This window comes from Lissotriton helveticus, chromosome 5_1 (assembly GCF_964261635.1).
Source record: "Lissotriton helveticus chromosome 5_1, aLisHel1.1, whole genome shotgun sequence".
Lineage (NCBI taxonomy): Eukaryota > Metazoa > Chordata > Amphibia > Caudata > Salamandridae > Lissotriton > Lissotriton helveticus.
Window position 1 is genome coordinate 978,890,024 of NC_136065.1, and position 12,430 is coordinate 978,902,453.

At 42.6% G+C, this 12,430-nt stretch overlaps 1 protein-coding gene across 1 annotated transcript in view; it reads left to right on the forward strand.

Moving 5' to 3' along the window:
• The window catches only part of TCERG1L (transcription elongation regulator 1 like), a 1,322,664-nt gene extending 1,312,819 nt beyond the window's left edge, over window positions 1-9,845 (forward strand). Inside the window, exon 13 of the mRNA XM_078643487.1 lies at window positions 8,868-9,845. Coding sequence (XP_078499613.1) covers window positions 8,868-9,024 — 157 coding nt within the window. The 3' untranslated portion in view covers window positions 9,025-9,845. The remainder of the gene's footprint in view (window positions 1-8,867) is intronic.
• The last annotated feature ends 2,585 nt before the right edge of the window (window positions 9,846-12,430 follow it).

Sequence of the window (12,430 nt, forward strand, 5' to 3'; positions counted from 1 at the left end):
CATGACAGTTAAGGACCCTACACAAGATGTCATAGATATACAGTTACATGCTACCCCCGATGAAATCAAGAAATGGTCTGAACAAGGAGGGGTCCAGACAGATCAAGGATGGTTAACGAAGGGTAGAGCCACATGGTTTCTCCCCGATTCTATGGTTCAAGTCATTATCAATACCGTACATAGTCCAGCACATTTAGGAGAAAAAGCTATGTTAGACAGTATCCAGAACATTTGGTTCAACAAGCATTTACGAGCTGCAGCCAAGCAGAAAGTCCGTACCTGTATGATATGTTGTCAGTTTAATCCAGGTAAAAGTGTCCCGGTGGAACAAGGTGGTTTCCAGCCCCCTGACCACCCTTTTGAGGTCCTCCAGATGGATTATATTCAGATGGAGCGATGTCGAGGTTTCAAGTATGTCCTTGTAGTAGTATGCGCTTTGTCCAGGTGGACAGAAGCATATCCAGTCCCAGATTACACAGCCGCGACCACTGCCAAGCAGTTGGTTCGTGAATTCTTCCCTAGATATGGACTCCCTAGAGTCGTATATTCTGATAACGGCCAGCCATTCTCATCTGAACTCATGAGACACGTTTCCCTGTTGTTAGGGTACCAGTGGAAGTTCCATTGTGTACGCCATCCAGAAGCAGCTGGACTAGTCGAAAGGCATAATCAGACTCTGAAAATCCGTATAGCAAAAGTATGTAAAGACAAGGGTGTGGATTGGTTAGTAGCTCTGCCAGTCGCTTTATTTTATATGCGTATGGTCGCACATTCCAGATCAGGTCTGTCCCCGTATGAGGTCGTATTCGGCCGCCCCCCTAACATGTGGGGTACTCCTAGACCCCGAAGTATTACCGATGTTTCATGTAATATGCTGACAGATTACCTAGCTTCCTTGATGTCTGCCCTCAACTCATGTCGTTCACAGGTTGCCGCCGCATTTCCAGACAATACCGAGGTGGCACCGCACGAGATCGTTCCAGGCTCCCTTGTGATGATCAGAAATTTCGACAGATCAAGTCCGCTGGAACCACGTTGGAAAGAGCCACGTCAGGTCCTCTTGACCACCCGAACTGCCGTCAAGTTGGAAGGCAGGAAGGGGTGGGTCCACCTTTCTCATGTAAAACTTTTCAAAGGATCGAAACCAGTCTTCAAAAACATTTCCAAGAACATTTCCCAGGATTCGAAGGATTGCCAGAACATTGTTTTAAAGGACTGTCCCGCACAAGACATTATTACAACCCCTCCCTTGGTAGAGAAAACTCCGCAACAGGAGTATAAGTTAAAGCTCAGGTCTAATAAGTCAGTCAGTTTGATTGTATAAGTCCTCCCCTAGGTGAAACGGTTAAATTGTTTCTGACATGTATAAAATAGACCCCCATAGTGAGAGAGTCAGTCAAAGTTCAATCAAATGTATCGTTTTTCTGAGTTTCGTATTATTTCTCAGCATAATGATTTCCTGCACTTGCTACGCACTTTTCCTGTGTTTTCCAGTTCCTCATGTAAATATGTCTGCTAATGCTACAGTAGAGCACACGTTTAGTGATCTGCCTCCTCACGAATATTCATACCGCCTCGCTATGCGTAACAACACATTTATCCGTATGTTACATTATTCACACCAGACCAGCAATGCCACTAATTGTTGGGTGTGTGGTCGACTCCCCCCTTTTCAGACACCGAAGGGAGTCCTGCCACTTTTTCCTTATCCATTCTCACACAATGGTTCGTGTGGAGCATGGTCCACGTTAACGTCATCCTCAACAGATATGTCTTTTCTTAACAGTACATGTTTTCCAGACAAGCAAGGTCTCCCCCACAGAACAGGTTTAGATCTAGAAAATGAAGTTTATAATTTAGGTAATTATTCGTCGAATTTCATGGTCCTGAATGTTCAGTCTGATACTACTCCAGACTTACCTGCTATTTCAGTACTACCAGTTAAAGGCGAATTATGTGTCCGTAGTTATGGTTCTGTACACATAGGTCATAGTGAATGTACTACTGTTATCAAGTATAGTGACAGTGGGAAATCTATTTTCAAAGCTTCACGTCATTCTTATTTTATTTGTGGTCAAACTGCATATGTCCGTCTGCCCCTCGATTGGGAGGGAACCTGTTACATTGCTTTCCTACTGCCACCTGTTTTCCTAGCCCCACCTGACTATCATAGGAATTCTTTCTTAGTACACACCAGACACAAGAGAAATCTCCCGATTATCGATTATACTGAAACCGCCGCAGAGCAATTCATTGATATTGATAAAGGTGTGTTCCCTTATTTAGGCACAGTTGTAAATAGTAAGCTAATCCGTAGGTTAACAAGAACCCTTGAAGCAGTAGTAGATGAGACTGCCTCCGCTCTAGGTAACTTAACCGAAGAACAATCCTTTATGAGAATTGTCGTTTTACAGAATCGTCTCGTCCTTGACGTCATACTGGCCGATAGGGGCGGGGCCTGTAGAATTCTCGGATCCAGTTGTTGTATTTTCATTCCAAATAACGCGCCGTCTGTTTATTCAGCTATAACCAGACTCCATAAGATTGCCCATCTGTTACACCAAGATCCAGGCACCTGGACATGGTCCGGTTGGTTCTGGAATATAATTTCCGCATGGGGATGGAAAGTCCTGTCCTTTTTAGGTATTGCAGTAGCGATCATATTTAGCTGCTGCCTCTGTATACAATGTGGCCCTGCGATTTGCAGCATGTGTGCTACCTCTTGTATTCCCAGTCCCAAGCCCCGTTCTAAATCCCGTTCCAAGACAATTCGAGACGAGCAAATGATACTGTATGAAGTGATAGATGGTATCATGAAAATTGATGTTTCCTGATGGAAACGTAGTGACAAGGAGGGAATGTGGAAAAGTAAATTTTGCCATGTTCTGTGTCCCTACGTCTCATCCATCATATGTTATGTGTGCATGACCAATATGCATATGTTATTCCCCATTTCTGATTAAAGACGCAATTACAGTTGTGTCCACCTCTAGTATGTCATTTTCCAGTCCTCGTGAATACTACGAATATCAGGCCTATGTAAGTAATGTTGCCACGTTTCCCAGTGTGCACGTTATTCCATTATAAAATCCCCGTTTCTAGGCCTCAAAAGGGCCCGGACCACAGATTCAGCTCCTGTCTCCTGAAAGCCTCGCTGAGGAGCGATACAGCCCCCACCTGTATCCTCGACCCTTCACTTACTTCCTGCCTCGCAGTGCCCGGTGCAGCTTGGCCCTGCCTCTGAGTCTGCCAAAAGTATGTTATAGTTCCAGTTATCAGTTCAGTCCTCCTCCTCTGCATTCCTAAGCTACTGAACTGCATCAATAGTTTCCGTCATTGTCTAGCCTTCTCGTCTCCACGTTAGAGAAATACTGTATTTAATGGTCATTTAATATTCTTCATCACGCACTACATGTAGAATAATGCATGGTCCAGTCTTAGAATCAAGTTAGCTTTTCCCCTCATGACTTCTAGTTTATATCAACATGTTCCCTAAACATCAGATACCAGATAGGGTTTAGGTACATGTCGCTCCGACCCTTCAGACTCTAGTCTCTGCTCCTAGCACAGAGTTCATAGCCCCCAGCTTCTCCTAGTAACACGTCATTGCCAGTTTTCGCGCATCATTAGGTTAGAGGTCCCGGCTCCTTAGGTAGCCCCCTCCAAAGTTTCCGCCCATTCATGACATATTCTGTTACGTTTGCATCACATGTCTATGTATACTCCCAGTTACACCTCTTTTTACTGTTATCTCTCGCGACTGCTACGCGTCACGTCTTCTACTCCACCTACTGTTACGCCCACGGCAATGTAATGCTATGTGTTTGCGCTATGTATATAAGTCAATGTTTTGTTATTAAATGTTAGCGCGCTCATCCCAGACCCAGCCCCGGCAGCTGCCGGGCCTTATTGTCCTATTCCTATGCAGGTTGTCCTGATCCTGTCCTTATGCTGTAATAAACCTGCAGAAACTCCTACTACCTCGAATCTTGACTCTTATTTTATTGAGCTATCTGTTATGCTATAAGTCTAGTCAAAAATAGGGTATTATTTATTTATTTACCACAGGACACTCGCCCTACTGCTGCCAAGGACTTGCGTGGCACTTTAGGGAGCTTTACTAACTGGATTTCACAGGCTGTGGAATATGTATCCCCACCACTCACCAATAAGCGAGTAAGAAATGCCCCCTCGAAACCTTGGTACTCTAGTGAGCTTTAGTAATTAAAGCAGATTTGTAAAAAACTGGAGCACAGTTGGAGACTGGCCCATTGCCCATTGGCCAAATTAGCATGAGTCAGAGAGAATATCATGCTGCTATTAGGAAGGTTAAAATCATTGTTTACACGGAGCGCATTGCTATGTCTAAAAACAACTGAAAATAAATTTTTTCAATCGACCAAAGTTTTTTTACCCCCTGTGCGGAGCGTATTGCTTTCCCTGCCTCTGACTCCTGGTGTGAGAAGCTGTCAGGTTTCTTCATAGATAAGATCCAAATGGTCCAGGACAGTTTTGGGATCAATACTCTTGGACAGGTGGAGCTTCCTATCCAGAACTGCCTGTCTCTGATTCAGTCCTTATTTCGTTGACAGGCTTTTCACCCATTCCCCTGCAGGACTCATTGTCCTTTCTTAAATCATTAAAATTGGGTTCTCCAGCCGATCCCTGTCTGGCTAGGCAGCTAGCTGCAGCTGCTGAGGTAGTCAACTCAGAGGTTAACACCATTATTACCATGTCGCTTCAGACCGGCACAGTTCCACCTGGGTGGAAATAGGCTAAATTGCTCCTGCTATTAAAAAAGCCTTCCTTAGATCCTTCTACGCCAGCCAGCTACCAACCTACCCCTCTCTTTCCGGCTGTGCCAAAAGTGTGCGAGAAGGCAGTTTATAAACAACTTGCCAACTTTGTTGAGTCATCTGGTGCCCTTCACCCAGCCCAGTCGGGATTTAGAGCCACCTACAGCACAGAGACGGCCCTTGTTGAGATGTCGGAGGCTATAAGAGAATGTTTGGATGAAGGCGGCAGAGCGACCTTGATTTTATTGGATCTCTCTGCCGGCTTTGATAAAGTACCCCATCGCCAACTACTGGCCCGTCTTTCAAACATTGGAATATCAGGTCTAGCATGGGACTGCCTCAAATAATTTTTAAAGGATAGAACACCAGGTATGACTGACTCTGTTCTCCTCGGCCCCAAGAAAGGTGACCACAGGAGTTCTGAAGGGATCCACTTTGAGTCCCCTTCTTTTCAATGTAATAGGTTACTCCTCTGATCTATTTGGCGGTGGAGCTGGGTGCTAAGATTATAGCTTACACAGATGACACTTAGCTCTTCTTCACGTGGAAGGTAAACGACTTGTCTTCGGGTCTAGACAAAAACTGTCTTTCAGACGTTTTTAACTGGCTTGCACAGGCTCAGCTCAAGTGCAATGAGGACAAGTCTGAGGTACTTCTGTATGGGTCTTTTCCCCCTCAATTCTGGAAGGATCTTTGGCCCACAGAGTATCCCAGGCCCAACTCTGTTGGCAACCCGGTTAAGAATCTGGGGGTCTGGTTTAGTGAGGACCTCCGGTTTTCTACGCAGATAAAAAAAACTGGCCGGAGTGTGCTTTGGCAAATTGAAATCACTTAGGAAGTTCCTTCCACTGTTACCCAGACCTGCCAAAGAAATGGAGACGTGTGCCCTCATTCTGTCAAATATTGACTACGCCTATGCATTCTATATTGGCCTACCTGGTTACCAGCTGAAAAAGTTGCAAATTATTCAAAAAGTGGCAGCAAGAGTGCTAATTGGTATCCCTGGCTGATCAAGCATAAAGCAACATTTACGGGACCTGCATTGGCTCACCATGGTGCAACTCGTCCAGGTCAAGGCTCTCACTCTTGCCCATGGTGCCCTCTACAAATCTGGGCCGCCGTATCTTAGGAGACACTTTGATTTCTATGTTACCTGAAGACAATTGCACTCAGCCGCACTATGTCTTTCAGTCTTTCCCCGTTTTTGTCTTACTTGAATTGGGGTAGCTCTCTTTCTTTTAAGGCAGCCAAAGCCTGGAACTCCCTTCCTCATGAATTGTGGCATACTCAAGATCTCAGACTGTTTAAGAAGCAGTTAAAGACCTTGCTTTTCAATTAACCACAGTTCCTCTCAGCTCCTTGCTTTTTGCAGTTGGCTTTTGCGCCGGGACACTCTTGAGTATCAGTGCACGTTATAAGTGTTTAATAACATAACATAACAGTTGGATACTGGCTGTCCTTGGGTGGATTCTAAAGGGTAATACGTCTCCACTGATAGGATTTCAACACCCAAGTATCCTGGGGGGAGGTTTGGACCTCCAGTAGGCTTATTAGCATTAGGTTGCCAGAAACTGGGTCCTGTTAGTGCTTCCTTATAATGAGATGTGAAAGCCTCTCCCACAGCAGAAACAATGACTTAGATCTTCTGGCAGGAAGGTGGGTGTGAGGTATGTACCACAGCCCAGTTCAGGTAGGGTACCCAGTTACGTTTCAGCAACATAATTAACTTCAATAGGGGCAGGTTAGGTCCCACCCATACCTGGCCATTCAATAATTAAGCAAAAAGAGGGACCTTAGGAAGAGATTTCCTAGGCCATACATAGGTAGCTTGTAACCAGTCCATTGGGAGGGAGAACTGGTCCCAGAACCAGTATGCTGTAGTTCAAGAAGAGGGGGACTGCTCATTTGCAAAGGCACACCAGTAGCTGGCACATAAACAGCTTCCAAGGGCAGAAGGGTGCTGACACGTTGGATTTTACTCTGAAAAGTGCACTGTGGGATAGTTTGTGGTATGGCAAACAGGGTGTCTCGTTGATTGAGGAGTGCTTGAGGAGAACTTGTCAACTGCAAAGGTTCAGAATCAAACTCATATTTGGTTACAATATCTTTGAAACCCTTCGAAACTGAACTGCCTATTAGCCACTTTCACAGATTCATGCTTTTAAAGACAGGTAGGGCGTCTGAATTTATTTATATTTATTTATTTTTTAATTTTGTAATGCGCTCAGCTGCCCAAAAAGGGTTTCCCGGCGCCAGGACTGAGACTAAGAGTGACACATGACCTTCAGCAGAAGTTATTGATCAAACAACCATGTTTTAAGGTTTTTCCGGAAGCGTATGTAGTTGGTTTCTTTACGAATGGAGGTAGGGAGCGTATTCCAGATGGACGGGCCTAGGTAGGAAAAAGATCTCCCTCCCATTCTAGAAAGCTTAACCCTGGGTATGCAGAAATTTCCTGAGGTTTCAGATCTTAGTTGACGGTTTGGTACGTAAGGACGCACTAATGCTTGGAGATATTTAGGTGCAGTACCTGCTTTTATTTTAAACATGTAGCTTCTAAAGAATTTAGAAGCCAATCTGTATGTTTCATTATCTTTCAATTTGTACTTACATTACCTGGTCGTTATATAGTAGCTTAGCATTTTCCAAAGGGCTATGGTAATGCTTCTGACAATAAATTAATGGGTATCATTAACAAAAGTCTACGGGGCATATTATCAAGGGCCATCTTGCTGCATTTTTGGCTTTAAAAGCCAAAAAAGCCTTGATAATATTATCTCCCTATTAACAACGCGGCGCTAACATGCATTAGCCCATGTTAGCTGCCGTTTTTGCAATGCCATGCATCTTAGCGACATACATCGCTAATGAGATGCAAAAAACGCGTTCCTGACCATTACTCCATGTAAATAATCACTAACAAGGCTTCGTGATATTTACAAGCATGGAGCAGATCCGCGAAGCGATGGCAAATGCTGCGCTAACCGAGGTTTTTGCCGGAATCTAACGACAGGTAAAACCCTTACTAAGCTATTTGTAATATGAGAGGTGAATTCACAGGTTAAGTCCACACTCCCATATTATCAAGCATTCCCTTAGCGCTGTGAAATCATCGCTTGATTTCAAGCGCTATTGCCGATTATCGCAGTCTATCGCTGGTTTTCACATCGCCATTTAACAAAGCGTTGCTAATACGTCGCTAACACGGCGTTGTGAATGAGCCATTGACGGCGATAATGGTAAACGCGATAAGCGCGATTTGCGATGTTTATCCCATTACATTGATGATATGCCCCTACATCCTATAACAGCCAACCATCATCTTAAATATTCATCACTTTGTTAGCTTACATCTAAACAAAATCATGTTTCAGTCACATTCTCAAAGGGTTCGACCACTTAGCATTTGCGAATACTTTTCATATTGGGAGCAATGAAAGGTGATTGCACATTCAGAACATAAAACAAAAAGTTACCGAATTAGAGTAACTCGCTAAACTAGGTCGTATTCATCCCCATTTCAACAGCTGTGGCCTGTGGTGGGAGTACCTGCCGGGCTGTGACGTGGGGAGGGGCAGGGTGGGGGGTTGTAATGTATGGATTACAGAGTTTAACAGGTAAGTAAATATATAAATAAATAAAACGAATTTTGTTGCGTGCACTGCATCACCAAATGCGATACAGTGCGTGCAACGAAATTTGTTCTATTTATTTATACGTTTACTTATCTGTTAAACTCCGTAATCCGTACATTACAACCCCCCACCGTGCCCCTCCCGACGTCACCGCCCAGCAGGTACACCCACCACCGGCCGCGGCTGCATTTCAACAAGTAATATACCCTACCTTTAAAATGAAGTTTGGTGTTTTGTATCTTAGTCGTTACAGGGTTTCATACTCAGTTATGAATGCGTGTGGAATACCATGCTTAGTGCAGCAATTGCTGTTCAGTAGAGTCGTGCTTTGAAAGTAACCTCTGAATCATGCCTGTGAATATTTCTTTTAATATACTGATGTTTAGAATTCGCTTTGCTTACATATTTCTAACTTCCACTTGTTTGTGCATTTTAGGACCACATTCAAAGAGTTTGCAGAGAAATACGGACGAGATCCTCGATTTCGACTTGTCCTGAAGAAAAAAGATCAAGAACTTTTCTTCAACCAATTCATACTTCTTCTTAAGAAAAGAGACAAGGAAAACAGGTTGAGACTAAGGAAGATGAGATGAAACTCCCTGAATTGTGCAATAACAATAACTAAAGGAATACTGTGACTGCCATTTTAAAGAAGATAGGAATTATTTATGTTTTTGAGTTATTTTATTTATAACCATGAGAGGAACGGGCCTAGTCGAACTCAACCTGTTCATCCCGTGGTTTTATGGGGCTTCCCTGCAGATGTTTGTAGGGTGCCATTTCTCAGAGGATTAAACTGTTTCATATTGAAGCTCTTTTGTACAACATTCCGAATTTGTTGCATTTTTAATTGCCATGTTATGACAACCCTTAATTGCTTTAATTATGCAAATGATTTTTAAATGACACAAATTATGAATCTAATACAGAATTGTTTTAGAGGAGAAGCTGTTACCAGTCATCGCCATCTAACTATATTTCTGTGATTTGGAGAAATTATTTGAGCATTGTTGAAACTTTAAACATTAGCAAACTCTGCTGAAAAGAATCCTTGTTGGGAAGTCTATAACTTAGTCAAGGCTCACCTGTCTCTGTTTCGTAATCTGAGTAGAAAATCAATATAGTACGAAATTAATTGTGAAACTCATAGTGAAATGTTTTTAAATCTTGGCACACGTTACATAAAAAAAAACCTGTATATGGCTTTCTAATTGTCCTGATTGGTGAATCCTGAAGCACACGATGAGAGGAAAATCTGCCCATAACTGTTTCTGTACAATTAGTTCAAAGCGTTTAAAGCATTAAATTCATATTTTTTCCATTTGATTGTACGCCGAGAGTTTGCATGAGATTTTTCTCATCACGTTTGTAAAAAATATTTTCAATTTTTTTAATAATAAATATTTTAAGCCAAGATTACACTCTTCAGTTTCGTATTTTTCGGCTTCCAACTTTTCATTTGTGTAGGATGTCATTTATATGATATTCCTAGAAAATTTGATTACATTGAGCAAGGATCATTCCTGACAGTTTAAAATAAAATATATAAAATAAATAGACCAGATTCGTTTGAATATTCAAGAGAGTTCTGTGGATATTAGAATCAGAGAAAACGTTTGTTTTTTTATGGTTAAATGAGATGTAACCTGCATGCGCTACATAGAGACAAGTGTGTGGAAGGGCGGTGAATCAAGGCTTCCTCGCCTGCATCCAAATGCAGGAAATTGAAAAAAATCAGTTATTAGATGTTACATAATTTATTTGTTCGTCCTTATGTTGCACGTGTTGTATTCAAAAACAAGACTTTAATCAGTCACTAGCCAAACTAAAATATCAAAACAAATAACCAACAGTGGTCTGTATGGGTTTCTTACTAGCTACGTATTTTTCTTGTTCTGATGGGAGCAACATTTGTATAAAAACTAAGCCTGGGCGGAGTCCGCTTAGTTGAGCTACATGGATTTCCACAAAGTGGTAAGAAAACTCCGCGAGCTATGCGGAATTCCGTGAGCACGCAGAGTTGCTTGTTCTGCCCGTTCGTGATGCGCTTTTCCTGTTCTGGAATGCGTATTACGTGTTCGGTACATTGTTTGCCTGCTCAGGGGGAATATCTCACGAACTTGCCCATGCGGTCGCCAATGGGCGCAGCATTGCAAGCTTCACCAAACTTCTGCTGGATGCCCGATGGCGCTTCCGAATGACGTGTTTGCGATCGCACACCGGAATCACGCGGCCGGCTACCAAAATCTTGTGGCGCAAGTGAATGGATAGGAAAACTTGTCGGTGAACGCAGAGATCCAGGTAAGTCGCTATTGCGCCAACAAGGGACAAACTCCGATTCGCTGCGGATTGCGGAGTTTTCGGTATCTCAGCATTCTACGCGTAACGCGGAGTTGAAAAAATCTGCGAACTCTGAGAGCAGAACGTATTTTACGAACCCAGGGTTAATGAAAACTCAGACATATTATGTAGTTCGAGTTATTTGAAAAAGACGTAAAAGGATATAATTCATTAAAAATTATTTCCAAAACTAAATTTTTCAGTGTTTGTGAATTTCGAGAACTTGTATATAATAATGGCCAAGCTTTGCAAGGAAAAGCAAATATCTAGTACGAAGACTTTATACAGCAAACATTGTATTACTAGAAACCCAACAAACAACAGTATTCTTTTTCAGTCAAAATATCTATAATTGAGCTATTTCCTTGTGGTATCCCAGGTGATTGAATTGAAACATTGGTAGCTGGAGAATAATGCAGACCCCGACAGTGCAGAGGGCGTTACCTTCTGGGGGCCTCATTCAGCCCAAGGCCTAGGAATATATGAGAGTAATGGGACACTAATTTTACGTTACTTCACTGATTGTGAATGTTAGTGATGTCTCACTTTGAAATCTTTTTCAAATATTTACTGGTGAGGTTTTTAATATTGTGTGCAGAACTAGGCAGAGGCATATGTGTGTGTCAAATATGTAACATAAAGAGTTACAAAGTAATTGATAGCTTCACAATCACGATAACACATGGTGAAACAACTAAGCACAACTGACACAGAATGGAGGAAGGGAAGAAGAGATGCAGATGAAACAGCATATTACAACTGGAATTGAAACAAGTTGGATGGGGTACTGCATAGTAAAGATGCAGAAAATATATTAATGGAATGCTTGAATTAATCTAAGCTACTGGTAATTACTAGGCCTGGGCACAATACTCCAGAGTAAGTAGAATCATTTCAGTAAATCCCTTTTACTCTTTGATGCACAATTACAGATGATTATGCAGTTACTTCTTGCATTTTTAAAGTTATTTGGAGAAAAAATATTCTTAATATGAGTACATGTAGTGATTGCAAGCAGCCGCTCGCACTCGCTCTTTGACCTCTACTGCGTTTATTACTGTTTCTTAGCGCAAAATGCATCTTTGCATTCATTTTGGCTGCAAGGATGCATTGTGCTCTAAGAAAATCGTGCTAAATGCCAGCAGTAAGGTGGGGGAATTCCTGCCCAGAGCACATTTAGCAACAATGAGTGGCCACTCATGGCCGTTATTCATCCTCTCTGTCATTAAGCGCTATATTTAGAGCAAACTGCATAATTGCAGCCATTTTGGATGTAAGGGGCATTTTCGCTATAGGAAATAGTGCCATCTGCAGACTTCTTCTTCTTATGTATTTCAAGTGTAATCAGGCTGGATTTTTGGGTAATTCAGTGTGATGGAATGACACTGAATTACGTGAGTTATACCAACCACTAATAATTATGCTGGGCCACATCTCATGTCCACAGTTATTTTGCACACCTTGCCACCGTTGTTTGGACCAAGCCATATGCAAATCAGTCTTGACCGAGCCCCAATGAAAAAAGTCCAGCCCGAACAGCCTGGCCGGGTCCTCCTGAACCAGGACTCAAGCAGCCCAGGACATGTTTTGCCCTAGGTATTGTTCATCAGCCAGGTATAGCTTGGTTCCAGTGGCACAGTGTGCATGGGACCCACATCT